This window comes from Vicia villosa, unplaced genomic scaffold, assembly GCF_029867415.1.
Source record: "Vicia villosa cultivar HV-30 ecotype Madison, WI unplaced genomic scaffold, Vvil1.0 ctg.001512F_1_1, whole genome shotgun sequence".
In the NCBI taxonomy this organism is placed as follows: Eukaryota; Viridiplantae; Streptophyta; class Magnoliopsida; order Fabales; family Fabaceae; genus Vicia; species Vicia villosa.
The window spans coordinates 231,876-259,311 of record NW_026705645.1 but is presented as its reverse complement, the minus strand read 5'-3'; the positions used below and the strand labels follow the sequence as shown (position 1 = coordinate 259,311).

The following is a 27,436-nucleotide window of genomic DNA, read 5'->3' as shown; positions in this document are numbered from 1 at the left end:
TAAATGGTCAAAATACTCCTAAGATAATACGTCCACATGTATCATTTTACTTAATTAATTTAAAATTTAAATTAAATTAGCCCGTTAGAGAGTTTAGCAGTTAGCACTACCCGTAATTCGTTCGCAATGCCTCCAATTCAAAACCCGCATGTCGTTTGCACACGCTCCGTCACTGCTTGAGCGTGGTTATGAAAAACGTCTCAAACTAAATAACAAAAAGAATTAAAAAACCAAATTAAAAAAACAATAACCTCCCTCTCTTTCTCTCTCTATCTCTTCATTTCTTCTGCAGTGTTTTTGAAGCTAAGATAAAAAGCAATTTCAATTTCACGCTCTCTCTCTTTTTCATTTCATTTTTATATTTCTTCTTTTTCTTCTTCCCTGTTGCCGGCACTGCACCTGCCGCATACAAAACAAAAGGGAAAACCGAACTCTCTCTCTTGTTTCTCTCTCTAGAATTCGGTGCCATTCGCAGAGATCAATAGGGTTTGAGTGCGAAGATTGTAGGTTACGAAGCGAGCAACAATGTCTGAGGAAGATAAGTTGTTAAAGGAGGCTAAGAAGCTTCCATGGGAGGATCGTCTCGCTCATAAAAACTGGAAGGTGCGTAATGAGGCTAATGTCGAATTGGCTTCGTTATTCGACTCCATAACGGATCCCAAGGACTCTCGCATCCGTGAATTTGGTTAGTGTTTGTTTCTGTTTTTGGTTTTGGTTAGGGTTTTTGCGTTTTTTTGAACTCTGCTTCCCGATCTCGGAACCGTTTGGATCTGGATACGGTTTATTTTGCGTAGTTGGTGGTTGTTGTTGTGCATTTTGATTTGGATCTTGTTTATTTTTGCTTGAATTTTGAATTTGGGATTTGGCAGGTCACTTTTTTAAAAAGACTGTGGCGGATTCGAATGCTCCTGTGCAGGAGAAGGCGCTTGATGCGTTGATTGCTTACTTGCGAGCTGCAGATGCTGACGCCGGGAGGTGATAATTTCATTCTTAATTTTTATTGGTGTTCATGTTTAATTGCATGGTTTGGTTGATTTTGTTTTCGTGTAAAGTTGCCATTCTAGTGTTGGTTTGAACTTGAATTTTGTGGCAGGTATGGGAAGGAGGTATGCGATGCTGTCGTGGCTAAATGTTTGACGGGAAGGCCAAAGACAGTAGAGAAGGCTCAGGCAGTGTTTTTACTTTGGGTGGAATTGGAGGCTGTTGATGCGTTTCTGGTAATTTTCTTTATGTCTATTTGATTCCGTTGCCATTGAGTGGTTTTCTACTATTATTTCCCTTTCTGCTGTGGTTTCTCTTTAGAGTTGGTAGGCGTCATATGTCTAGGTGACTGGAGGTTGGTTATGTTTTGTTTTAGTAGTGAGTTGCACTGGTTTTTTTTCTTTAAATTTAGTTAGTTTCAGTAATGAAAATGTTAATTTTGTTGCATATGTGATTACAATAGATTTGTGGCTTGTATTTTTTTCTAATTGTGTCTTAGTTGTGTGCCGTTACGCAGTCAGATATAGTTAATAATGGATGTTTAGCATTTTGTTTCTTAGTTTGTTTGGTGGCGGGAGAGCTTTGTTCTTCCTGAGTGTATGTGATTATTTCCAATTTTGTTCTGCTTGTGATGGCATTTGCACAATGGCATGCTCTTTCCCTCTGACTTAAAATAGTCTATACGAGGACATCATTTATCATTTACAGTCATGGTGTCAATTATTGTGTCTGATATTCTCATTAGAATTATATTCCTAAGTTCTTGCTTTACTTCTGATTGAATTGAGTGACTGGTTTCTTGGCTAGCTTTTGCTAAATTTATACTATGTATTTCATCTCGGGCAGTGAAAACATTGACATTCACTGCTGCATTTTATTTATTTTGTAATTTTGTTGAAAATTCAGAATTTGTAAAATGATGAAAGTCTAGGAATTGAGTTTATAGACCTTAGAAATGGAAAAACTTTATCATCCCAGTTCTCTAGAGAGACAATATGGATGACACTGTTAAGGTTTGATCCTCCTGAAGTCCCCTTCTCTACGAGGAGTATGAGACTGTATTTCATGATTTGGCACATACAAGTTAGTCTCAATTAATAATATGAAATTCCTTTGATGATAGTATATATAGCAGAGAACCGATTCTGTTGAAACACACAAAAATGAGCTCCCTTTATGTTGTCCGTTTACTAGCATAGTTGCCAATCCCGGAGAATGGCGCGCAGTGGCTGACCCATAATGTGGGATATCATATAGCAGAATGACAACTATTTGATATTTTTGGATAAATTACATGAATTACTATATACATTTATTTAATGAAAATTCAACAAATAACGTCAAAACCCATAAAAAAAATTTATAAATCAAAGCAAAAGGTTTAATAGAAAACACTCAAACAAAAGCCTAGAGGAGGGAAATGTTACTATGCAAGAACAAGGTTTGTATGCTGGTACGGTGGCTGTATTCACGAAAGGAGAAGAGAAACAATGGATGAAGGTAGGATAGGGTTGAGTCTCAAATTTGATGGAAAACCCCAAAATCACCCTTTAAATGTTCTAAATTTAAGGGGTAGTTTTGGTTTTTCAGAGGAGGAAAGGATAGCGGGACGGGACCCCCCCCCCCCCCCCCCCCCCCCCCCGCGATTTTTTTCTTTAGCGGCCGTCCTCTGCACTGCCCCGTCGTTGGCCGCCATTGATCACTCTGTTTACTAGGTTATCAAACTTTTGAATTTAATTAGTCATGTTTTCTATTATCCCGGGTATGACAGTTCTTTTCAAAGAAACTATATATTATGGCTCCATTTCTGTTGTGTATTTCCATTGCTAGCAATCTCTTGATTTCATTTAGCCCTGTTTTAATTTTTGATATGGTGAATTCTCTTTGGGGCCTAGACAGAAATGGTTTTGCATCTGCTTGTCATACATTTCTGTATCTGCTTTTCTTAAGGCATTGATAATTTTTACAGTGCAAAAGTGAATAAGTTTATTTTGAAATTAAATCTCAATAATTAGTTTCTACGAATAAATTAATACCTTAAGGGTTTTGCTACATTCTATTGCTTGTCAATAAAAATAGATAAATCTTTTCACTGGTTTGATCCCCCCAAACGTTGAATTCATGTAATCTTTTCAAAGATTTTTTTATCCCCCCAAATCCTTGAATTCATATAATCTTTTACCATTCATTGTTTTAAGTTTGTTCAATGTTTCGGGTTGTTAAGATTAGATTCTTTGGGATTTTAGTTTACACATCAATAACTTTGCATCTTCTAGTCACTCGTTTCACCCTTTCTTGATCAAGACTTTTGGTAATTTAGGATGCAATGGAGAAAGCAATTAAGAACAAAGTTGCTAAAGCGGTGGTGCCTGCAATAGATGTTATGTTTCAAGCTTTAAGGTTTGGAATTTCGTTGCAAAATCTATAATAGCTGTTTCTGTTTTGTTATCCCATATAATGGTTTAATTATCTTTCTTTGTGCTGCTAGTGAATTTGGAGCTAAAATTGTGCCCCCAAAACGAATTTTGAAGATGCTTCCGGAACTCTTTGATCACCAAGATCAAAATGTTCGTGCATGCTCTAAAGGATTGACTCTTGAACTTTGTCGCTGGATCGGTAAAGATAATGTAAAATCAATCTTGTTTGAGAAAATGAGAGACACAATGGTAAAGCTTATCTGTTCCTCTTAGTTATATGAATTCTTATGTTCTCTTCCTGATATAAATTGTGAAGCATTCAATTTACTATTCATTTTCTGTAGAAAAAAGAGTTGGAAGCAGAAGTTGTAAATGTTACGGGGACAGCCAAGCCAACCCGCAAAATAAGGTAGGTATCTGAGTTTTCAGTGCGTTGAGAAGATTCTTTCTACGCTCAATGCACAATGACATAATATGTTACAATCCATCTCTGCATTTTTATTATTTTTTCCTACGTATCGTTATTTTGTACGCAATTTTTATGTTATCCTCGTTTGTCATTTCTCTTTTTAAGATGTGATATTTGTAAAAGTTATGCGTTTTTTTTTAATATTTTCCAGAGATTCATGTTTTCAAATGTCAAAATGCTGTCTGGATCCTTGAAACAGTATTTAATACTAGAGCTGAACATGAAAATACTGTTACAGTTTTAAATCTTTATTTTTGTCAATTTGATGGAGAATGAGCAATGTGGATCTAAGTATACTATTGATCTATAGTTAAATTTTATTCCTTTAAAAAGTATAGCTTATCTAGGGTAGATGCTAAAATATTCTTTAAAAAAATTGAATAGTTAAATGTTAGACAACCTGAAAAGCTTTTCAAGACTTGAAAGCTTTCTTGCTGTTTTAAATGTCTTTTCACTCAAGCCCAATTTCCAGCATAATTTTTGCTGGTAGTAAAGCCTCCAAATTTTACCTTACTCCATGACAATTGAAACTTCTTTTATCCACCATTTTTTAGATCTGAGCAAGACAAGGAACCTGAACAGGAAACTGTATCTGAGGTTGCGGGCCCTGGCCCTGCTGAAGAATCTGGGTCTGATGGTATGCAGCTGATGTTGGAGATGGAACATGCTCTCTTTTCTCAGATATGGTTTGTTTTTCATCTGTGGCACTAACATACCTACCTGTTGTAACCCTTTTATTGCCAGCTCATCAAGAAATAGATGAATACGAGCTTGTTGATCCGGTTGATATTTTGACTCCTTTGGAGAAATCAGGGTTTTGGGATGGAGTGGTCAGTTCTTTTCTGCCACATCTCTCTGTCTCTCTAGCAACTTTTACCTTTGCTTTCTATCACATTGAATCTGTCTCAGTTTCTTTTCCCCCTTTTAATCGTTTTAATCTTTAGAAAGCTACCAAATGGCTTGAACGGAAGGAGGCTGTTGGTGAGCTAACAAAGCTTGCATCAACCAAAAGAATTTCCCCTGGTGATTTTTCTGAAGTTTGTCGAACCTTAAAGAAGGTATTACATATGTTTTATGACACTGAAAAAGCTAGGGCTTTTTTTATGGTTAAGCTTGTACATAGTATGAAGGGTCTATTTTCCCTCTCAAATATAGTGTTCAATTTCTAACAACATAGAATATAGGGTTAAATGACTTTCACCCCTCTGCAATAGTAGCGAGATTTGATTTACCCCCCTTTTAAAAAAAATTTTTGGATTACCCCCCTATCATATTAAAATTGTAAGTCTTTTGCCCCCTAAGAGGGAAAAATACCCCCCTGTAAAATATATTTTTTTGATTTACCACCCTCATTTTTACACGCTTAGGGGGGTGCCCAAATATTACAGGGGGGTAAATCAATTTTTTTTTTAAAAGGGGGGTAAATCAAATCTCGCTACTATTGCAGGGGGTGAAAGCCATTTAACCCTAGAATATAATTATAATATGTGCTGTGTTGAAGCTCAAATGAGATTGGCCACTGCAATATGACATAAAAGATTGAGCCATCGTCTCGGTCATTGGTACATGTTTCTAAAGCTAAACCATTAGTTTTTACTTGCAGCTTATTACAGATGTGAATATTGCTGTTGCTGTTGAAGCTGTCCAGGCTATTGGCAATCTTGCTCGGGGATTAAGAACTCATTTTTCTGCAAGCTCTCGTTTTTTATTGCCTGTATTACTTGTAAGTACTATTTGACAGCCATTATTATTGTTATTCAAGTTTTAGAAACTTAACGTCTTCGGTTCTCTATTGTGTACCCATATCATTGATGTTTCTTGCCTACATTTTCATGTAATCGAGTTGTTTTTTATTTTCAAATAGTTGGTTAGCATGATTGGTTTTGAACTGATCACTGACTTACACACACACACACACACCTGTGCATTTCTAAGTTGCATTTGGCATTGAGAAAGCTGCTTGTCTTCTGTCTCGAATGCCTTTAGAGGTGGTAACGAGGGAGTTATAAATTTATTGTGCGTGGAGGTTCTTGTTAAAGTAAATTGTTATTTGTTGTTTGCATGGTGTGAATTGTTAATTTCCTCGCTTTCAAAAATAATGCCTGCTTCTTGTGTTTATTTCTCGAATAGGAAAAATTGAAAGAGAAAAAACCTACCATGACTGAGGCGTTGTCCCAGACTCTTCAAGCGATACACAAAGCTGGATGCATTAGCCTCGCTGATGTTGTTGAAGGCAGGTTCCCTTGTCATGATCATTTCTGTGCTCTATATTTGGCTTGGAACTCAAATTTCAATTTCTTTTTGGTACAAGAATTCAAATTTCTTGATAAATGATCTGATTATTGAATTTACAGAAACTCAGAACCTGCTGCTTTCTTTTTTCTTCACAAACCATGCCCATGATTTTTTTACCTTTTTTCTGGTGAAAATTAATTCTCAAACTGAAAATTATAGAATTGCAGTTTCTATTTTCTGTATGTGCTTGAAAAACTTGATTTTTTTACCTTTTTTCTGTATTTTGGCCATAATTTTATATTGCTACTTAATTTACCAATATCAACCACTCCTGGATTCTGATGAGCAATTCAAGTTATTGTTTTTCTTCTGTTGGTTGAGTTTACATTATTGTGTCAATGCTTTCCGCGAGCTTTGTCCTTTTGCATTTTGCTTCTTATTGAATATATTATGTTTGATCTGCTACAGATGTTAGGACAGCAACAAAAAATAAAGTTCCCCTCGTGCGATCATTAACAATGACCTGGGTTACGTTTTGCATTGAAACAAGCAACAAGGGTATTATTACAAAGGTGCATAAGGATTATGTGCCAATTTGTATGGAGGTCAGTTTTGTTTTGCTGCATACTTTTGATCTGTTGACATGTTATGTTTTTCTTAAATATGTTTTGGTAGATACTAGTATGATTTTCATATCGTTCAGCAGATTAAGTCTGCTTGATTTAAATGCTAGTTTAATACCCCTTCTTTTCTTAGTGTAGAACCACCTAGAAGTTGATGTATAAACTGTTTGATTAAAATTGTGTTCATTTGTCTTGGTAATTAAGTTCTATGTTTTCTTTTGTTCTATTCTAGGATTTAGTTTTCTTCAATCGTGTTTCTGTTGAACAAAGCAAACTGTGAGTGTTTTTGTCTGGGTATTTTTGTTTGTTACTATGCAATACTGATGATTTGAATCTCGCAGTGTCTAAATGATGGCACTCCTGATGTGAGGGATGCTGCTTTTTCAGCATTGGCAGCAATAGCCAAGGTAAAGATTTTACAATTAAATCTGCCTGCATGTTTATTAATTTGCTTTTGCTGTTGAGGTTTTGAGCATTGTACTGTTCATTCTCTTGCAGTCAGTTGGCATGCGACCTCTTGAAAGGTCACTGGAGAAACTTGATGATGTTAGAAGGAAAAAGCTTTCAGAAATGATTTCAGGTTCTGATGATGCTGCGCCTGGTGGTACTTCCACAGGTTTGTACATTTTTCTCACTGGAAAAAAAATACTATTGGGAAGGGAAAAAGGCAAAAGAGGACAGTATTACTAATAGGGATCATAATAGGTTAGGTTGCCCAATTGGGTTCTATGCCTAGTCTACATCGGGCCAGGGCCAAGCCTTGCTTATTTATTAGATATACCGGGCCAAGACTTTCCAAAGTCTATGTATAGGTAAAAAAACCAGTCTTTAAGCCATCTAAGAAGGTGTCCTTACAGGTTGTTTTTTTTTTTTTAAGTAAATGTAAATAATATTTTTTAAATATGTTAAAATCATATACTCACCTTTGTAAATATTTGGGCATGTTGGCCCGAATCAAAGACTTGAGTTTATAAGTTTATTCCACTGGAAATTTATGACTTATTTGAAGACCTCTGTGCACTAAAAGCCTTTTATGTTATACCAAAATTTCATAAAGCTTAAGATTGATGTTAGACTATTAAATAAATAAGACCGACCACAGCCTTAGAAAGATTATCCCAGCCCTAGTCTATTTCAATCTTGTGCGGTGTCTTTGGGTAGTATTTCATTGAATTGTATAGTTTATTTGCAGAGTTAATTTGGTGGTTTATTTTTCCTTAACCTACATTGAGATATGATGAATGACATATTTAAATGCCTAAATATGAAATAAGTCTTTAAATCGGCTATCTGGTTAGATTGTGCTCTTAAAGAAGTGTTGTCAGACCTAAGGTAAACCTACAACATGTAACACGTAACAGGCCTTGTCTTGGACTTTTAAAATAGTTCAGCTCTATTCAAGCAAAGCCTTAGTTGGCCAAGCCTACATCAATTACTAGTTATCTGCACTAAGAAAGAGGCTTTGAAGACTTAATTCTAGTTTACTGATTGGTTTATCAAGCTGTGGAGTAACGATTGTGTACCGGAAGTGAGTTTAGATGTGATTTAGCCTTTTAAACATGGGGTGCCTTCGCATCATGGGCCTACAAGCTGAAGCAAAACAATTAAGCAAAACCCTCCTTAGCGGCAGTAAACTGCAGTGCAATTAGATTTGAAGGAGAGGCAGAATAAGATACCACCACAAGGCCCAAATTGACCACCCACCTTAGTGCCCACAATTGGAGTATCTTTTCCAAACTCTCAAACAAAATTTAGAAACTGTATATTTACCTACATCCTTTGCAATATGTTCTATGATGTACCACTTGATGCAGCTGAGTTGTTTTTCAAAATATGCGGATAAGATTCAGAGTCATATTGAGTATCACCCTCTTAACAACATCGGGCTATTGGAGAATATGAGGCCAAGTCCCTTTGATCACTCTCCTTTTCTTGGGGCCACCCTCTCAAGATGAAACACACAGACTTTATTATATAATGATGAAGTAGACAACAAATCTTGATTATCACCGTGTCCTTTAATCCCTATGGAATGATATTATTAACAGTTAATAAATTCTTAAAATTATTCTGATCATCACATTTCTAAGTATGCCTCAATCCGACATTAGGTCCTCATAGATGTGTAAGGCAATTCTTTTTAAATTGCTAGTGACAATGGAAAATGAATTATGCTAAATCTTGTGATTGAGATTTGTTTTAAGCTTCCTAATTTAATTGATTCTCTAATTTGCTTGATTCTCTAATTTGCTTGATTTTTATTTGTAATTTGATTTATTTGCCTCCAAACTTAAAGTACTTGTTGGAATCTTTTGCTGACACTTAATAGTGGTATTTCAGTTTCTGTGCAAAATACACGTGCAAGTGCTTCTGCAGAGGTGGGTGTATCTTTTATCTTAGTTTTTAAAGATTTGGGTTTTAGTTTCATTTCTTCAATATATTGTAACATGCAAGATATTGGTTTTTCAAAATGTTGTCTTATTGTAATCTTCTACCAAACATCCTTTCTTTATTTACGAGACTTTGCTGTTAACATTTGGGAAAACAAATGATAGTCAGTTGGAATTTGCGTAACATTTTTAAAGAAAGAATTAACATTTTATTATCATTGAGTTTCGATGTTTGAAAGGTTTCTTTGGAGATGTAACCATTATTCCTTGATTTACATACAGACATCTGAAGGTGCATTTATTAAAAGGTCAGCTGCAAGTATGCTCAGTGGAAAGAGACCTGTTCAGGCAGCGGTATGTAGCATCTTCTTGCTTGTAACTAACTAAGCTATGCTTCATTTTTTGATGCAATTAATGAACTGGTCTTTTGAATATTTTACACATTCCAGCCCATCGCCAAGAAAGGGGTGGCTGTAAAGTCTACTACTAACAAAAAAGTAGAAGGAGCTTCACAAAAGGCTTCAAAATCGATTGAAGCTCCCGAAGATGTTGAGGTAATATTATATTTATTTGTCTGCTGTCTCTCTGATTTGAATCTGCCGCCACAGTTATCATGTGATTAACAAATGACAGTTTATACAACCTTTGTGTATCTAAATGCATGCAGCCCACTGAGATGGGTCTTGAAGAGATTGAAAGTCGAATAAGTTCTCTTATACAGTCAGATACCATCACTCTATTAAAAAGTTCTGTATGGAAGGAGCGTCTTGAAGGTTGGTAATCATCTATTCAGTTTTTGTACTTTGTTTAATAACATTGGAGGAGGAATCATGTTGGAAGAAGGATTGATAACTTTGTTGAGGATCTGACCTCCAACATCATCATTAAACACCCTCGTATTAATTTGATCATTTATGTTTTTCTTTTGTAGATCATGGTACGTTTTACATGTAATTTTCCCCAGATGTTTTGATGATTTATAATTGTGGAACTGGTTTATCTTCTCTGGCTTTTGATAATGATATCATGATTGTGTGAAATTAATATAGATCTTAGTATCTCTTGGAAAGTTTTTGGCATTTCTTAGCCAATGTTTTTTTAGGACTTGAAGTTGTTTTTTAAGTGGGAATAAAATAGATTGCTTTTTCATTCATTGTATTTACTTCATTTTATTCTTTGTTGACATGTATTTTAGGTTTATCCGTCTAGGGTAATGAACAACTTATTTTTGTTGTACTTTGAGCACATTGTAATTAGGACTGTGTTTCATCCACTACGAGAACTTTATCTTCTGATTTTTCTTTAGATGTCTTTTGTACATGCTTGATGAGTAAAGTTGCTAAAGCTAGATTTTTGCAGCCATTTCTTCGCTGAAACAGCAAGTTGAAGGCTTACAGAACCTTGACCAATCCGTAGAAATATTGATTAGATTACTGTGCACCTTGCCTGGTTGGGGCGAGAAAAATGTTCAGGTTCAGATGTATTTCCTTTTGGATTTCAAATGATTTATTTATCTAGTTTCTAAATCAAAACGGCATATAGTACTACAAGTCCCTTACACTTGTCATTCCTGAGCAGGTTCAACAACAAGTTATTGAAGTTGTCACTCATATAGCTTCAACTGCAACTAAATTCCCAAAGAAGTGTGTAGTACTTTGTCTTTCAGGTAGTTCTTGTCATTTGATTTAGCTTCTACCAAAAATCACATCTTTCCTCTATGAATGACTGATATTCTGATTTGATACCGCATTTCTGTTTCCATTTTTGTAGGACTAAGTGAACGTGTAGCAGATATTAAGACACGGGCATATGCTATGAAATGCCTCACTACATTTTGTGAAGCAGTTGGTCCAGGGTTCATTTTTGAAAGAGTAAGTATGATTATCATTAGGAAAAATATATTATAATTATTCGGCAAACGTGTGATCCAAACTTGTCTATATGAAATATTTATGTTCATGGATTGAAAAGGCATGACTTTTTCCTTGTATGTGATCCCTCCATTTCTTATTATCTGTGGCATTTACATTTTTTTTTAATTTCTATTTACTGAGGTAGTAATTGCTTATTGTCTGGAGATTTAAGAGGCGAATCTGCCCTTTAAACATGCAAATTTGGTTATTGCTTCTGCTTAAAATATCTCTTTTTAAAAGTGTATACTTTCTTATTATTTTTTATTAGTATAAATTATTTACTTTTTGTTGCAAGTTGATATGCGACAGTATTACTCGGAGTAAGAAATAAGATAGATAGCTATACTGCATCTTTCTGATAGTCTATCATCTTGCTTTGCTTCACTTATTTTTATGTGTAAACAAATAGTCTTTTGAAAACTTTTATTTTTGTTTTAGGCCTACAAGATCATGAAGGAGCATAAGAATCCTAAGGTTCTTAGTGAGGGAATTTCGTGGATGGTTTCTGCTGTTGATGATTTTGGCGTATCTCATTTAAAGCTTAAGGTCTGTTATCTATTTTTCTTTTGGTAATTTATGTTATGCTTTTTTTGTTGCATGTATTTTAATTTCTCTGATTTAATATTTTTTGGCTATGCAAAAATTTCTTAGTTTTAATGCAACTCCTCTTTTGCAGGATTTAATTGATTTTCTTAAAGAAACTGGGCTTCAGTCAAGTGCAGCTGCTACTAGAAATGCTTCAATTAAACTCTTAGGTGTTCTGCATAGATTTGTCGGGCCAGGTGACTTTGCGCTGACTTTCAAATTCTATTTCACATCTAACTATTTCTTTGGGTTAGATCTAATGTTTTTTTCCCTTGTAGACATAAAAGGGTTTCTTACCGACGTTAAGCCTGCACTGCTGAGTACTCTTGATACAGAATATGAGAAGAATCCATTTGAAGTATGTTCTGTTTGGTGGTGTAACTTCTATGTAGTATCATGATTCCTAATGCTCTAATTGTATTTATTTATTTATTTTGCTTCAGGGAGCATCTGCAGTTCCGAAAAAGACTGTCAGGGCATCAGATTCATCTTCATCTGCAGGGGCTGGTGGACTTGATAGTTTGCCTCGTGAAGATATTAGTGGAAAGATTACCCCAACTCTCTTGAAGAGTTTCGAAAGCCCTGATTGGAAGGTTTGGTTGAAATAATCTTGTATTAGCCCGCCTTTCGTTTTGTATATTAAGCTTGCTTTCAACTGTCAGTAACTGTGGAACAGTGGAAGTGCAATAATGTGCTATTGCATCATATTTTGAGCTCCTTTTTTTTTTGCTTAATGTAGGCTCGTATGGAGTCTGTCGATGCTGTAAACAAAATACTGGAAGAGGCTAATAAGCGCATTCAAGCAACTGGAACTGGTACCTCGATATCATTAGTATTTTGTGCTTTTTAAACTTTTGTCTCTCTACCCCTCATCAATTTCGTCTGCTTCATGGACTTTTATCCCATTCATTATAAAATTTGTCAAATTTTGAAATTCTTGCGGGTGATGACTGGTATTACCAGGTGAATTATTTGGTGCTCTTAGGGGACGACTCTATGATAGCAACAAAAACATAGTCATGGCTACCTTGACAACAATTGGTAATGTTGCATCTGCAATGGGTCAAGCTGTAGAAAAGTCAAGCAAAGTTAGTGAACTCTGTTCTGCCTTTGTATTTTCTTTCCTGTTGCTAATGTTGTATTTCCGTTTTCAAAAGTTTAACTTTCTCAAAATGGTTTATTGCAGGGCATTCTGTCTGATATATTGAAATGTCTCGGTGACAATAAGAAGCACATGAGAGAATGTGTACTGAATACTCTAGATTCTTGGCTAGCAGCTGTTCATCTTGATAAAATGGTCGGTCCTGATTTTGTATTCAATTATTCTTGTGCTCATTTGTCTTTGTCCCTAAACTTGATGTTAACGTAGGTTACATATGTTGCAATTGCTTTGGTGGATTCCAAACTTGGTGCGGAAGGGCGTAAGGATCTTTTTGATTGGCTATCTAGGCAACTGTCTGGGTTAAGTAGTTTTGCTGAAGCTGCACAACTGCTGAAGCCAGCCTCGTCTGCAATGGCAGTACGTTCTGATTACTCAATTATGTCCTCAATTGTCTGTCATTGTCAAATCAGTTCTATTACATGATTTCCTTGAATATAAATTTTGTGATGGCTCCTTTGCAGGATAAATCCTCTGATGTTCGCAAGGCAGCAGAGACTTGCATTACTGAGATACTGAGAGTTAGTGGGCATGAAATGGTATGTGTGATAAAAATGCTATTTTTTCATTCCCTGTTTCCTCAACATTCATGTGATACCATGTTACCAAGCATAATTAAATTGTTTGGTCAATTAGATTGAAAAGATAGTCAAAGACATTCATGGACCAGCTCTGGCACTTGTTCATGAGAAGCTAAAACCACATGGAGCTTTTCAAGGTGCGTTCTTCGTCAACAAAGTTTTTTTTTTACACGTGGTTGATGCTTATCATGGTAAATATTTTGCCTCGTATACTAATCTCTATCTTACACCCTGTCCCCAATGTGTGTCCCCAGAGTCATTCGAGTCAGCCAGGGTAACTTCTGTGGGTGTAACATCGAAAGGTGTTACTAAGGTTGGGAAATCAACAGCAAACGGTGTTTCAAAACCTGGAAATAGAGCTGTAACTTCGGTATGTTGAGTTTTTTCTTTGTTGATTACTCTTTTACTTTGTTTGGAATTCTAACTGGATGTATCATCATGAAGAGAGCCGGGGCAATAAAGGGCGCAAAGTCTGAACCAATATCCGTTCAAGATATAGCAGCCCAAACTCAATCTTTGCTAAATATCAAGGATTCAAATAAGGTATTGTTGGCTGAAGTATTTACCAAACATTACTTCAAATTTTCAAAAGATGTATGCTTGAATTGTTAATTGTCTTGCATGCAGGAAGATAGAGAGAGATTGGTTGTTCGAAGGTTTAAGTTTGAGGATCCTCGAATTGAGCAAATTCAAGATCTTGAGGTAGACCTGTTCTTCAAGGACTTAACATTTTTCATGTTAATTTAATTTTCCTAGTTATTGAATTGTAATAAATGCTTGCAACTTGCAGAATGATATGATGAGGTATTTCAGAGAAGATTTACACAGGAGACTCTTAAGTGCAGATTTTAAGAAGCAAGTTGACGGTCTTGAAATTCTGCAGAAGGTGCTGTTCTTTTTATATTCTTAATAAGTTGTGTGCTTTTCAATTGTTGATTGTACTATTAGCTATACAATCTTCTATCACACATCACAGGCACTTCCATCAATTGCTAAGGAAGTTATAGAAGTTTTGGACATTCTTTTGAGGTGGTTTGTGTTGCAGTTCTGCAAATCTAACACAACATGTCTATTAAAGGTACTTTCAGTTTTCTCCTTTTCCTATCTTCTTGGGTTTATGAAGTGTAATACGGTCCTGTTTGGATAAACAACTTGATTAAGCCCTTGTAAATGTTTATCATTTAAGTTCTCATATATACGATTATACGCTATTTCTATCACAGATTTTAATTTAAAATCAAAATGATTTTATGTCAGCTATAAGTTGTTTTCATAGCTATCACGGAGAGCTTATGGAAACAATTAAAAAGCAGCCCATATATTGGTCCCAGTTAACGCTTATGCAATTTAATTGCTCAGGTGCTGGAATTTCTTCCTGAACTGCTTGACAGTTTGAAGGATGAAGGTTACTCTTTGACAGAGTCTGAAGTGGCAATCTTTCTTCCTTGCCTTGTAGAGAAGGTTTGTATTAACAGATTTAATAGGTAGCATCACCGGTAGATATTAATATTGCAGCAAATCTCTCTTTTATCAGAGTTAGTGTCCTTTCTTGGGTGCTACGGAAAGTGGCTACTTTAATTCAGATAAAAGTAAGTAAAAGTTCATGATATTTTTTAAATGTTACAGTTAGGGCATAACATTGAGAAAGTACGCGAAAAAATGCGGGAGCTGACTAAACAATTTGTTGTGGTATATTCTGCATCCAAATGTTTCCCTTATATATTGGAGGGGTTGCGCTCTAAGAACAACCGAACTCGAATTGAATGTGCTGATCTTGTAGGATTTATTCTCGATCATCACGGGGCTGAGGTATTGTGGCTAATTCTTTTAGTGAATTTTTCTTTTCAGTTTTAGATAATTTATTCCTAATGTAATGTGGACAGATTAGCGGGCAGCTGAAATCATTGCAAATTGTTGCAAGTTTAACTGCTGAACGCGATGGGGATATTAGGAAAGCTGCATTAAATGCACTTGCCACTGGTTATAAGATTCTAGGTATGGTATATTCTGAATAAATCCATCTTCGTAACACTTTGTTCCCGCCACTGTAATATTTTACTTTGGTTGGACATGAAATTTATTTGGGAGAAAGTATATCTGATCAATTTTAAATATTTATTATTTAAACTACACGACTCATCGACTCATTCATTTATATCCTTGGGTGATTGTTTTCCACTTGAAGATTTTTCATGCAAAAACTGGTTTTTATTTTTATCATAATACCTTTTAGCCATGCTGAGTTGTTTTCTTGAATAACCTTGCTATGCAGGTGAGGACATATGGAGATTTGTTGGGAAACTAACAGATGCTCAAAAAAGCATGTTAGATGATAGATTTAAGTGGAAGGTAAGTTCTCACCTTTCTCATTTCAATCCCCTTTTTGATATGCCGCATTGCTGATGAAGGTGGTGTAATTTGACAGGTCCGGGAGATGGAAAAGAAGAAGGAAGGAAAGCCAGGGGAAGCGAGAGCTATTTTACGACGTTCCGTCCGGGAAAATGGGCAAGTCTTTTTGTTTTATGTTGTAAATTTAATGTATTATATATCTTCTAAGCTTTGATATCCTGATTGTGATCACCAATAATAAAATGAAAACAGAAATATAAATCGATAACTGTATTATTTTGAACCTTATTTTTTTCCGTTAATACAGTTTTTTCCTTAGTTTTGATGATTGACAATGAGACCTAGAAAAGGCTGGAAATTGCACTCTCGAACTATTTTTTTGTTCTATTAAGGTGTTAGTTTTTTTTTCTGTAAATTATCAACTTAAGAAGTTTAAAATTTTGGTATTGATGTGAAAAGGCTGGAAATTGTTCTCGTGAAATGTTTTTGTTTTGTAATAGTGTTGGTTTTTCGTTTAAATTTTTGTTTAGATTAGAAAAGGCTGGAAATTGTACTCTTGAGTTTGTAAGTCTCTGTTTCTATGTTTAACTTTTCAATTTAATATTCAAGATATTCTTGCTCCAATTACCAGGTCTGATGTCGCGGAGCAAAGTGGAGAAATGGCTAGATCTCTTGCTGGTCCATTACTGAGGTATTCAAATATTTTTATTGAATTTTTTCCTTTTCCCTTAAATAACCCCCACCAATGAAATTACACTGTTCCTATTATTCTTAGTCATCTTTCTTATTAATGCAGGAGAAATTTTGCTCAACCTGATAGTAACATTGAGAGACAATTGATGCCCCGTCCCGTGGCTATTGCCGGCGGCCCCACTGATTGGAATGAAGCACTTGAGATTATTTCTTTCGGTTCTCCCGAGCAGGTAGTGGACATAGCATGTCCTCTTGTTACTATTATGAATATCCTAATCATTATGCGTGGGACAATAATTCTTGAATTAGTAATACACGTTGAAAATTGGCAATTCTGTTCACAAATATAGATACAACGTTCGAGTATTTTCCCATTCTCTTTTTTTCCAGTTTGAAAAATGAAGCTTTTACATCTGTTTTCAAAACAATTTTCTGATGCAGTCTGTTGAAGGAATGAAAGTTGTTTGTCATGAGTTGGCTCAGGCCACCAGTGATCCAGAAGGCAATGCTATGGATGAACTCGTGAAAGATGCAGATAGGCTAGTTTCATGCCTTGCAAATAAGGCAAGATAGTTTTATAAATAACTTCCCTTCTTTGGAAAGAAATATTGAAGTTTTAACATTTCTTTCATTATTTCAAATAGGTTGCAAAAACTTTTGACTTCAGTCTGACTGGGGCTTCATCACGGTCCTGTAAATATGTGCTCAACACTCTTATGCAGGTAAATTTATTCTCCATTTTTCCTTGGGGGTATATTGATATTATTGTATGTTTTCAATGTTTTTTATAATTACAAATCATTTGTCCTTTACAGACTTTTCAAAATAAAAGATTAGCACATGCTGTAAAAGAGAGCACTCTTGACAGTCTCATTACCGAGCTTCTTCTGTGGCTCTTGGATGATAATGTTCCTCGTATGGACGATGGTAGCCAGTTGTTGAAAGCATTGAATGTATTGATGCTTAAGATTCTTGTAAGAGACTTTTTTTTAATTCATTTTGTTTTTATTTTTCTCTTCTTTTTTTTTTTTTGGAATAACTCTTTTTTTTTTTATTTAAGATGAAACTTCAAATGGTTGTAGTAATGATAGTTTGTGTTTTTATACATGCTGTAAATCAGAAGTACAAGTTCGTTTACTGACTAGTGATCATCAATACAGGATAATGCAGATCGAACTTCATCCTTTGTTGTCCTAATTAATCTTTTACGACCACTGGATCCATCGAGGTGGCCTTCCCCAGCACCAAATGAGTCACTTGCTTCCAGAAATCAGAAGTTTTCTGATCTGGTTGTGAAATGCCTTATCAAGCTTACAAAGGTAACTTGCCTCCCAATAGCTAAAATTTGTAAGGGCATTATCTTACTGAACAAATAATCTCTTTATTTGGATTTTTTGAAGATTATAGGACTGGATGAAATAGCTGAGGACATGGGGTCACAGTTGTTTCATTTGGATATTCACCAACTAATTGTCTTTATGTGGGTGGCTTTTGTTTGTTTTTCTATGATATATATACTCTGGCATTTAAAAGGTCGAATGACCCGTTTACAATATTTGTATTGTAGCAAATTGTTCTCATCAGTGTTTTCTGTGGCGTTGTCATGTTATGTCAATACTCTCTTCAGTGTTATCTGTGGTATAGAGCATAGCGAGGTGCTGCTATCACATAATAATTTATACAAATAATTAATTCTATTAATGCAGAAACTAGCAAATTATTCAAATATCATGGAATATTCATAATTTACGATAAACACTTTAGGTCTTATAAACATAGTTTAACGTACAGGTAAATAGTGATGATACAAATAAAAGGTCAAGATACAAGTTTCAGTAAGTCTTATAGTAACTAAACATTAAAATTCAAATGAAAGGATTCCTGAATACATGCGCATCTTTCTTATGTATTTTATCTTCTACCACTTTTTTATCTCATTCCCCTAGGTGCAGCTTCCCTCTTCAATAGAGTTTACTGCCTAGTGTGTAGGTTTATAAGCTTCCTGATTTCAGTTGCATTGGCAAATTTTCTCATCTCTTCATATTAGATGCAGTTAGTAGACTGTTAGTGTTGTTACATTGTAAGGATGACTGACACCTGTCAGTATCCATTACCTGCTATAGCAGGTCACTCTTTGTAATATAAAAACCAAGTTTGTTACACTTTGTAACTAACTTTTGATCAAATAACAAAGTTCAGAGAATCAATGAATATCTCTTTCTCTCTTTCTATTATGGTATCAGTAGACTAGATCGTAGCCTTCTCTTTCCGTGGCCATGGTGTCTTCACCGTCCACCGCTAGCTCCGCTTCCGATCGTGAAGATCCGTCGCCGGCGAAACCTTCACCGGTCGTTTCCGAAGATCTTCACCGCTTCAATTTCTCGCTCAAGCTTTCGCAGAAGTTAGATGAGAAAAATTTCCATCTCTGGAGGCAACAAGTGGAACCGTTCATCAATGCGCACGGACTCACTGAGTTCGTCGTCTGCACTCGTGTTCCACCTCGTTTCCTCACCGATGATGATCGCAACTCTGGATCTGAGAATCCTTTGTACTCAGCGTGGCTTCAGAAGGATCAAATGCTTCTCTCCTGGTTGCAATCCACGTTGTCCAGTGAAATCCTTTCGCGCGTGTTAGGTTGTACTCATGCGCATGAACTTTGGGATCGACTCTTTCAGTATTTCCAGAAGCAAACACGTGCTCGTGCTCGTCAACTCCGTGTTGAACTTCGTGCTATGAAGCTTGATTCTCTTTCTGTTCAGGATTATCTTCTCAAGATTCGCATGATCGTTGATTCTCTTGCTTCGATTGGTGACTCTCTTCCAGTCTCACATCACATAGATGTCATTCTTGAAGGTCTTCCTTCTGAATTTGCACCGGTTGTGTCTGTCATTGAGAGCAAGTTTGGAGTTATGGACATTGATGAAGTTGAGATACTCCTTGTTGCTCATGAACTCAGACTTTCCAAGTTCAAGAAGGTTTCAGAGGTTCCTTCGTTGAATCTTACTCAAGCTGCACCTGAAACTCCTCATTCCACTGACTCTACATCTGTTGTTAGCACTGAAGCTCCTCCATCTCATTCCACTCCCTCCACTGAACCAGACTACAATAGTTTCAGAGGTGGTAGATCTGGTAGAGGAGGTGGTCGTTTTGGTAGAGGTCGTGGTGGTCGTAATTCCAATGTTCAATGCCAGGTTTGCTTCAAAGTAGGTCACACTGCTTTAAATTGTTGGCATCGGTACAATCAGCAGTTCCAGCCTCAACAATCTGCTGGCTATCCTCAAGTTCAGCAGCCTCAGCAAGCACCTATGCCTGGTACCTACTATCCTTCTGCACCTGTTGCTTGGTCAACTCCAGCCACTCATGTCTGGACTAGAGCTCCTGGACCAGCTAAAATGGCTGCTCCTATAATGCTTGCTCCTAGTACATTTGTTGCCAATGCTGCACCCTCAGGATCTTCAGGTTGGTTCCCTGATTCAGGAGCTTCCTACCATGTCACTAGTGATGCCAAAAACTTGCAGCAACTCACTCCTGTTGAAGGTCATGAGCAAATCTTCATAGGAAATGGACAAGGTTTGCCAATTCAGTCAGCTGGCTCTAGTTCTTTTCCTTCTCCTTATCAACCACACACACCTCTAACACTCAAGAATTTGTTGCTTGTACCTTCCATTACTAAAAATCTCATGAGTGTTAGCAAGTTTTGTAGGGATAACAATGTCTATTTCCTGTTCAATGCTGATACTTGTTATGTTAAATCTCAGGTCACCAATGATGTGCTTCTTCAAGGGTCTGTTGGAAGTGATGGTCTCTATGAATTTCCTCATATTCAGTTGTTCAACTCTGCCAAGTCAGCTAGTCTTTTTCCCTGTTTTTCTGCAAATAATTCTGATGTATCTAGCACTAAGTCTTCTAGTGTTGATTCAGGTTTGCCTAATATATGGCATCTTAGATTAGGGCATCCTAATCTTCAGACTTTGAAACTTGTTTTACAAAGTTGTAACATTCCTTTTTCTAATAAAGACCATTCTTTATTCTGTACTGCTTGTTGTATGGGAAAAGCACATCGTTTACACTCTACTGCCTCACACACCACCTACACTACACCTCTTGAACTTGTTTACTGTGATCTATGGGGACCTTCTCCTGGTCCTTCTGCCATGGGGTATCATTATTATATTTCATTTGTTGATGCCTTCTCAAAGTTTACTTGGATCTACTTACTTAAATCCAAATCTGAAGCATTACCTATTTTCAAACAGTTTAAATCTATGGTTGAATTACAACTAGGCTATCCTATTAAGTGTGTTCAATCTGATTGGGGAGGGGAATTCAGACCTTTTACTTCCTATCTCACTGAGCTTGGCATTGTGCATAGGTTGATTTGCCCTCACACTCACCATCAAAATGGTGTTGTGGAGAGAAAACATAGGCATATAGTTGATCTTGGTCTAACCCTTCTCAGCCAAGCTTCTATTCCCATTTCTTACTGGGATTATGCCTTCCCTACAGCTGTGTACCTTATTAATAGGCTGCCTTCAGCCTCCATCAATTTTCAAATTCCTTTTCAACTTCTATTCCATCTGTCCCCTGATTACAAGTTCCTTAAGGTCTTTGGCTGTTCTTGCTTTCCCTTGCTTAGACCTTACAATTCTCACAAGTTGGATTTTAGGTCTCAAGAGTGTATTTTTCTTGGTTATTCTCCTTCTCACAAAGGGTACAGGTGTCTTTCCCCTACTGGCAGGTTATACATCTCTAAGGATGTTATATTCAATGAGGCCAAATTCCCCTTTCATGAGCTTTTCTCCAAAACTGTTGCCCCTGTTTCTGCACCTACAGGTGTTACTCTCTCTGCTCTCCCTTTTCATAATTCTGCTCCTACACCTATTACTTCCTTATCTCCCACTTCAACTTCTAATACTTCCTCTACTAATTCTGAGTCCTCCTCTTTATCTTCCATGACTGGTCAGTCTCACTCCTCTTCTGGTTCCACTCCTTCCTCCAGTAGTAGTTCCACTCCTTCCTCCAGTAGTAGTGTCTCCCCTCAGTCCTCTCCTTCCACTGATAATCTCCCTAACATCCCTCCTTTGGCTGTTCCTGTCCCAGTTATCCCTGTTAATCAGCACAGCATGACCACTAGAGCCAAGTCTGGTTTTACTCAACCTAGATTACAACCAAAGCTGCTTCTAACCCATGTTGAGCCTAAAACTGTGAAACAGGCCTTGTCCACTCCTCATTGGCACTCTGCTATGCAAGCAGAATATGATGCTCTCCTTGCCAACAAGACTTGGTCTCTTGTTCCTCTTCCCTCTGACAGACAAGCTATAGGGTGTAAATGGGTGTTCAGGGTCAAAGAGAATCCTGATGGCAGTGTCAATAAGTTTAAAGCCAGGTTGGTTGCCAAGGGTTTTCATCAGCAACATGGTTTTGATTTCACAGAAACCTTCTCTCCTGTGGTTAAACCTGTGACTGTCAGACTCATACTCACCATTGCCCTCACTCATCACTGGCCTATCAAGCAGCTGGATGTAAATAATGCATTCCTCAATGGTGTGTTGGCTGAAGAGGTGTACATGCAACAGCCTCAAGAGTTTGCAGACAAAGATTCTACTCTTGTCTGCAAGTTACATAAAGCTATCTATGGGCTCAAGCAAGCCCCTAGGCAATGGTTTGAGAAACTGCAGCAGTCTCTTATTGATCTACACTTCAAGCCTAGTAAATGTGATCCTTCCTTGTTCACTTACTTGGCTAATGGTCATACCATATACCTTCTTGTTTATGTTGATGATATAATCATCACTGGCAGCTCTGCATCCCTCATTTCCTCTATAGTCTCCCAATTGAATCAGGCCTTCTCTCTTAAGTTTCTGGGTGATTTGGACTATTTTCTTGGTATTGAAGTTAAACCTGCTGCCAATGGTTCCTTAATTCTTACTCAGTCTAAGTATATTAGAGATTTGCTTCAAAGAACTAATATGTTAGAAGCTTCTCCTGTGAGCACTCCTATGCAGTCCACATGTAAACTCACTAAAACTGGGTCTGCTGCCCTCTCTGATCCCTTCTTTTACAGATCTGTGGTAGGTGCTTTACAATATGCCACAATCACTAGACCTGAACTTGCCTATGCAGTCAACAAAGTGTGCCAGTTTATGTCTCATCCCTTGGAGACTCACTGGATTGCTGTGAAGAGGATATTGAGGTATCTCAAGGGCACCATTAGTCATGGTTTGTGTCTTTCACCCTTGTCTCCTGCTGCTTCTCCTACTCTTAAAGTATTTTGTGATGCTGACTGGGCCTCTGACCCTGATGATAGAAGAAGTACTTCAGGTGCTGCTATATACTTTGGTGATAACCTCATCACTTGGTGGTCTAAAAAGCAACTGGTTGTGGCCCGTTCTAGTACTGAATCTGAGTATAGATCTCTTGCTCTGGCTACTGCTGACTTACTTTGGATTCAAACTTTGTTGCAAGAACTCCACATAGCCACTAAGCCACCAGTTGTACTCTGTGATAATCTCTCAGCTGTCCTGCTTGCTCATAACCCCATCATGCACTCTAAAACTAAGCATATGGAAATTGACCTGTTTTTTGTCAGGGAAAAGGTTCTTGCCAAGAGGATTTCTGTTCTCCACATTCCTGGGACTGATCAGATTGCTGATGTCCTTACAAAACCACTGGCATCTACCAAGTTTTTGGAGCTTAGACACAAACTCAGAGTTGTTACCACCTCCTGAGTTTGTGGGGGGGGTATTAGATGCAGTTAGTAGACTGTTAGTGTTGTTACATTGTAAGGATGACTGACACCTGTCAGTATCCATTACCTGCTATAGCAGGTCACTCTTTGTAATATAAAAACCAAGTTTGTTACACTTTGTAACTAACTTTTGATCAAATAACAAAGTTCAGAGAATCAATGAATATCTCTTTCTCTCTTTCTATTACTTCAAGTTAGCACATCACCATTCAAAACCAATTCATGTTTAACATCTCCATCTCCACCCATTTCACCCAGTCGCCTCTCATTATTTTCATCACTGCCATTTAGAAGAGTAGGGACAATCACATCATGACACTCAACGTTCTTAAGAGCCAACGTTCTTAGGAGCCAGGAAAATATGCTAAATAGGATTTAGGTTTGCTGGAAGCAGAACTCCGGCTGGAAGTGGGCTGCGGAGGTTAGTTGGAGGCAGGGTTGACAAAAATCAACAGGCTGCTGTTGTTTGATAATGATTTTTTTTTCTTTCCTTGAGACTATTTTGATTGGCTGGGAAATCCCCAAATGATTGCAGCCTCCCTCCTCCAATGTGGCTGCTACAGCCGCACCACCATAGTGTGCTATTGGAAACCTAGAAATAGAATCCATCATTCATACTGCCCTTTCATATGAATCCATCTAATCCATTTTGGTTCATGATTGGAAGTTATAATAGTAAGTGGATATTATCAAACTAGGTAGAATATATATTGGATATTCTTTTCTAAACTGCTATATAAGATTAGACTTTTTATATATTGATAAATTTCAACCTCATTAATTTTAGAAAAATATGAATTTATTTTTTATCGTCAAGAAAATCAGTGCTGAAATTTGCAAAAATTTTACCTGTATAAACTTGATCTTCAATTTTTTTTGCATTATCTCACATAAATTTTGATACGATTCAGGTTCTTCAGAGCACCATCTATGATGTTGATCTTGATCACATACTTCAAAGCATCCATCTATACTTGCAAGACTTGGGAATGGAGGAAATTAGGAGAAGGTACATATCTATTGTTGGATTGAGTTATTTCTATTTGTTCTTCTCTTGGACTAGAATAGTTTTGATTGTTTTCTTTCAATTTAATAGGGCTGGGGCTGATGACAAACCCTTGCGAATGGTGAAAACTGTTCTGCATGAGCTTGTTAAGCTTCGTGGTGCAGCAATAAAGGGTCATCTTTCAATGGTTCCTATTGATACAAAACCTCAACCCATCATCCTTGCTTACATTGAACTTAATCTTGAGGTAGGCGTTAATTACTTTGGGACGACTTTTATATGTCCTAATATTCATATGTGTATATATGTTCTAACACTTGAATTTTAGACTCTGGCTGCAGCAAGAATGCTGACTGCATCTGGACCCGGGGGACCAAACCATTGGAGTGATTCAGCAACCAATAATTCAGCGGCTGGAACACATTCTGCTGATGCCCAGTTAAAGGTAATCATTATGAATTAGTATTTCCAAGTATTTTAGGTATTACAATTATGATGCCTTAAGGTGCAGATTAGGTTTCATTGGGTTTTAATGTATACAAGGCTCATTAAAAATTTCACGAGGTATTTTAATATCAAGTCTTGCTCTATCTGGCCTTATTCTATGTACTGAGTGGGACCTTAATATGATGACTGATAATGACTAAAAAAAATCAATAATAGCAATGTCAATGTGACACCTACCTATGCTATTCATGTCAAGACAATGTCATTCTTTTATACTATTAAAGTTGGGAGTTTAGTAAATTAAAGTGTATTAGGTGTAAATTGACTCATTATTTTGTTATATGGGCGTGCTGTCAATTTAATTGTGTTTTTTTGTCCTTGTATGAGTTATTACATATATGATACTCCATTATTGCAATTTCAATGTCCTAACATTCCTTGTATTATTTGTTTCTAATCCTTGAAAATTAATAATTTGCAGCAAGAGTTGGCTGCAATATTTAAGAAGATTGGCGAGAAGCAAACTTGCACAATTGGTCTATATGAACTTTATCGGATTACTCAATTGTACCCAGAGGTAGAGTTAAAAAGTATATGTCCAAGTTTCATGTTATTCTTAAGTTAGGCTAGAATGATTAATTAGCCTTTAATGTGTTCAAGTATCATGCTATTTTTCACATGGTATAAACATCTGCATCCTTTTATTTCACTTATATTTGATTAAGGTTCTTGGTTTATTTTAGGTTGACATATTTGATCAACTTCAAAATGCTAGTGAGGCATTTCGCACTTATATCAGAGATGGTCTTGCTCAGGTTGATTAAAATACTTATGTGCTTAGTTGAACATGCATTGTGTTTTTCTGTATTCATGATTGTTAGTACACTTAAGTTTTTGACAATTGGTAATTGATTTTAACATTTTGGCAGATGGCGAAAAATGCTGCAGCCGGAAGAACTCCGTCAAGTATGCCAATGCCTACTCCTCCACCAGCATCTTTGAACATATCTTCACCCGATTTTGCGCCGCTCTCTCCTGTAAATGCAAATGCATTGAATGATTCCAAATTAAATGTGAAACCCGAACCAACAAATTTCCATCTTCCGCCATCATATAATGAGGAGAATAGGGCGGTGAATGCTTATGCATCTAGAGTTTTAAGTTCTGACTACACCTTAGGTGACCAAAGAAATGATAAATTTATGACTGGAGGTATGATAATTTTTGTTTTCTCAATCGTTAGTTTTAAAGAAAGAATATTGACTAGGAGCTTATAATTGCAGTAACAGGTGGGACATTGGATGCAATCAGAGAAAGAATGAAGAGCATGCAATTAGCAGCTGCTGCTGGGAGCACAGAATCTGGTGCTAGGCCATTGACAAATTTTAGCGACAACTTGAATCACGGACTTCATCACAGTCAGATTCCACTTGCATCAGAACATGTTGGAGCTGAGAATACTTTGCAAGGTGGGGTACATCCCATGGATGAGAAAGCTTTGTCGGGGCTTCAAGCAAGGATGGAAAGACTGAAAAGTGGATCTCTTGAACCTCTGTAGTGGGAAATTTTCTTACCTTTCCTACATTTTGAGGACCTATTTACCATTGATCCTGTGGCATGCAATCATTATTTTAAATCCGGGTGGATATAGATTGAATGTATAGAGTATATATAGTCAATAGAGCTCTTATCCTTAAAACTACGGAGATTCTGATGTGGCAAAGAATAGGAGGATTGGTTGCAGGAAGCCCCAGTTTATGACCCAGCAATTATATCACCTCATCCTTTGTCCACTTCGCCTTTGTATATTGTAGTGGTGCTGTATTTGTGACAGGAATTATGTAGATCCGTCCATTCAATCCAATTGCTACCATTTCAGTGCTGAAATAGGTTTGCTTGGATTGTATATTTAGCTTTTTCTTTTTCCAGAAAATTTTGACATTGGAATATAATATTATGCAAATGATTGTAGGACATTGTTTTTGATGTCCTTTCATTAAGATTTCGATCGTTTCATTTCAGCATATATTTACTTTCAACATTGCTTTAAGTAATGAAATATTATTAGCTCACGGAACACAAGAATTAGCTCTGTTTTTTGACGAGTTGAGTTTGAACTAATGCAATATTTTTCTTTTGCAGCCAGTTATTTAACTCCCCAGATACTGATAGTAATAGTTTTTCTATTTTAACATCTTGCTATCAATTTGATCTCTATATTTTACTATTTATTATCAATTTAATCTTTAAACTTACCCTCGAATTTAGGGTTTGTTTTTTATACATGTCTCATAATAAGTATTTTGTTTGTGTTATGCACCGTTCTTAAAAAAATATAAGACGTGTTGATTTAAAAAAATCAGATGTGTTGATTTATGAGAAAATTAATATCATTTATTAATATATTGTTAGTAATTATAGTTAGTGGAGTAATAATTATAGATTGGAAGTTAATAAATAAAGGGATAATAGAACAAACAAATGTTGCATTTGTATGACGCAACATTTATTTTGAGAAAAAAATTGCATTTGAGGCACTTATTATTATTTTACTAGATAAGGAATAAAAATCTTACATAAGTAGAAATTGATAGTCACTGAAATTGCATATAAAAGTAAAAATTGATAGAGTAAACTGAAATTGCATTTTATTTTGATGTTTTTTTAAAATTTGATTTGTGTAATTTGATTCATTGCTTATTTTTAATTTTTTTAATTCGTTTATTTTAATTATTTGATTAGTTCTGATCTTTGAGAAACTCTTACGTTAGTAGTTTTGGACCCGTAGCAATGTGTTTTTTAACCTAAGCTATTTGTTCTAAGTAGGGCTGGCCCAATAA

The 27,436-nt window shown here is 36.4% G+C and overlaps 1 protein-coding gene across 2 annotated transcripts; it reads left to right on the top strand.

Annotated features, from left to right (window-relative positions):
- Positions 1 to 258: 258 nt before the first annotated feature.
- LOC131635574 (protein MOR1-like) lies at positions 259 to 26,596 on the top strand. Of its 2 annotated transcripts, none has more exons than XM_058906210.1 (54): positions 259 to 685; positions 870 to 975; positions 1,094 to 1,217; positions 3,302 to 3,381; positions 3,470 to 3,647; positions 3,743 to 3,807; positions 4,422 to 4,504; positions 4,612 to 4,697; positions 4,812 to 4,925; positions 5,471 to 5,590; positions 5,998 to 6,100; positions 6,571 to 6,707; positions 7,067 to 7,132; positions 7,224 to 7,341; positions 9,066 to 9,103; positions 9,398 to 9,469; positions 9,565 to 9,669; positions 9,783 to 9,888; positions 10,475 to 10,587; positions 10,694 to 10,781; positions 10,886 to 10,986; positions 11,467 to 11,574; positions 11,705 to 11,810; positions 11,892 to 11,971; positions 12,057 to 12,206; positions 12,353 to 12,428; positions 12,577 to 12,701; positions 12,800 to 12,910; positions 12,983 to 13,132; positions 13,237 to 13,311; positions 13,409 to 13,490; positions 13,608 to 13,723; positions 13,798 to 13,896; positions 13,981 to 14,055; positions 14,144 to 14,239; positions 14,330 to 14,431; positions 14,713 to 14,814; positions 14,980 to 15,162; positions 15,237 to 15,348; positions 15,626 to 15,702; positions 15,779 to 15,858; positions 16,334 to 16,393; positions 16,499 to 16,625; positions 16,837 to 16,959; positions 17,040 to 17,117; positions 17,211 to 17,369; positions 17,556 to 17,714; positions 24,055 to 24,152; positions 24,240 to 24,396; positions 24,478 to 24,594; positions 25,078 to 25,173; positions 25,340 to 25,411; positions 25,526 to 25,808; positions 25,886 to 26,596. In XM_058906210.1, the coding sequence occupies exons 1-54, from the start codon at positions 526 to 528 to the stop codon at positions 26,152 to 26,154; spliced, it is 6,066 nt and encodes a 2,021-aa protein (XP_058762193.1). In that variant the 5' UTR covers positions 259 to 525; the 3' UTR covers positions 26,155 to 26,596. The 2 variants fall into 2 exon arrangements, with proteins under 2 accessions (XP_058762193.1, XP_058762192.1); XM_058906209.1 differs by having other exon boundaries at positions 25,880 to 26,596.
- Positions 26,597 to 27,436: the final 840 nt, after the last annotated feature.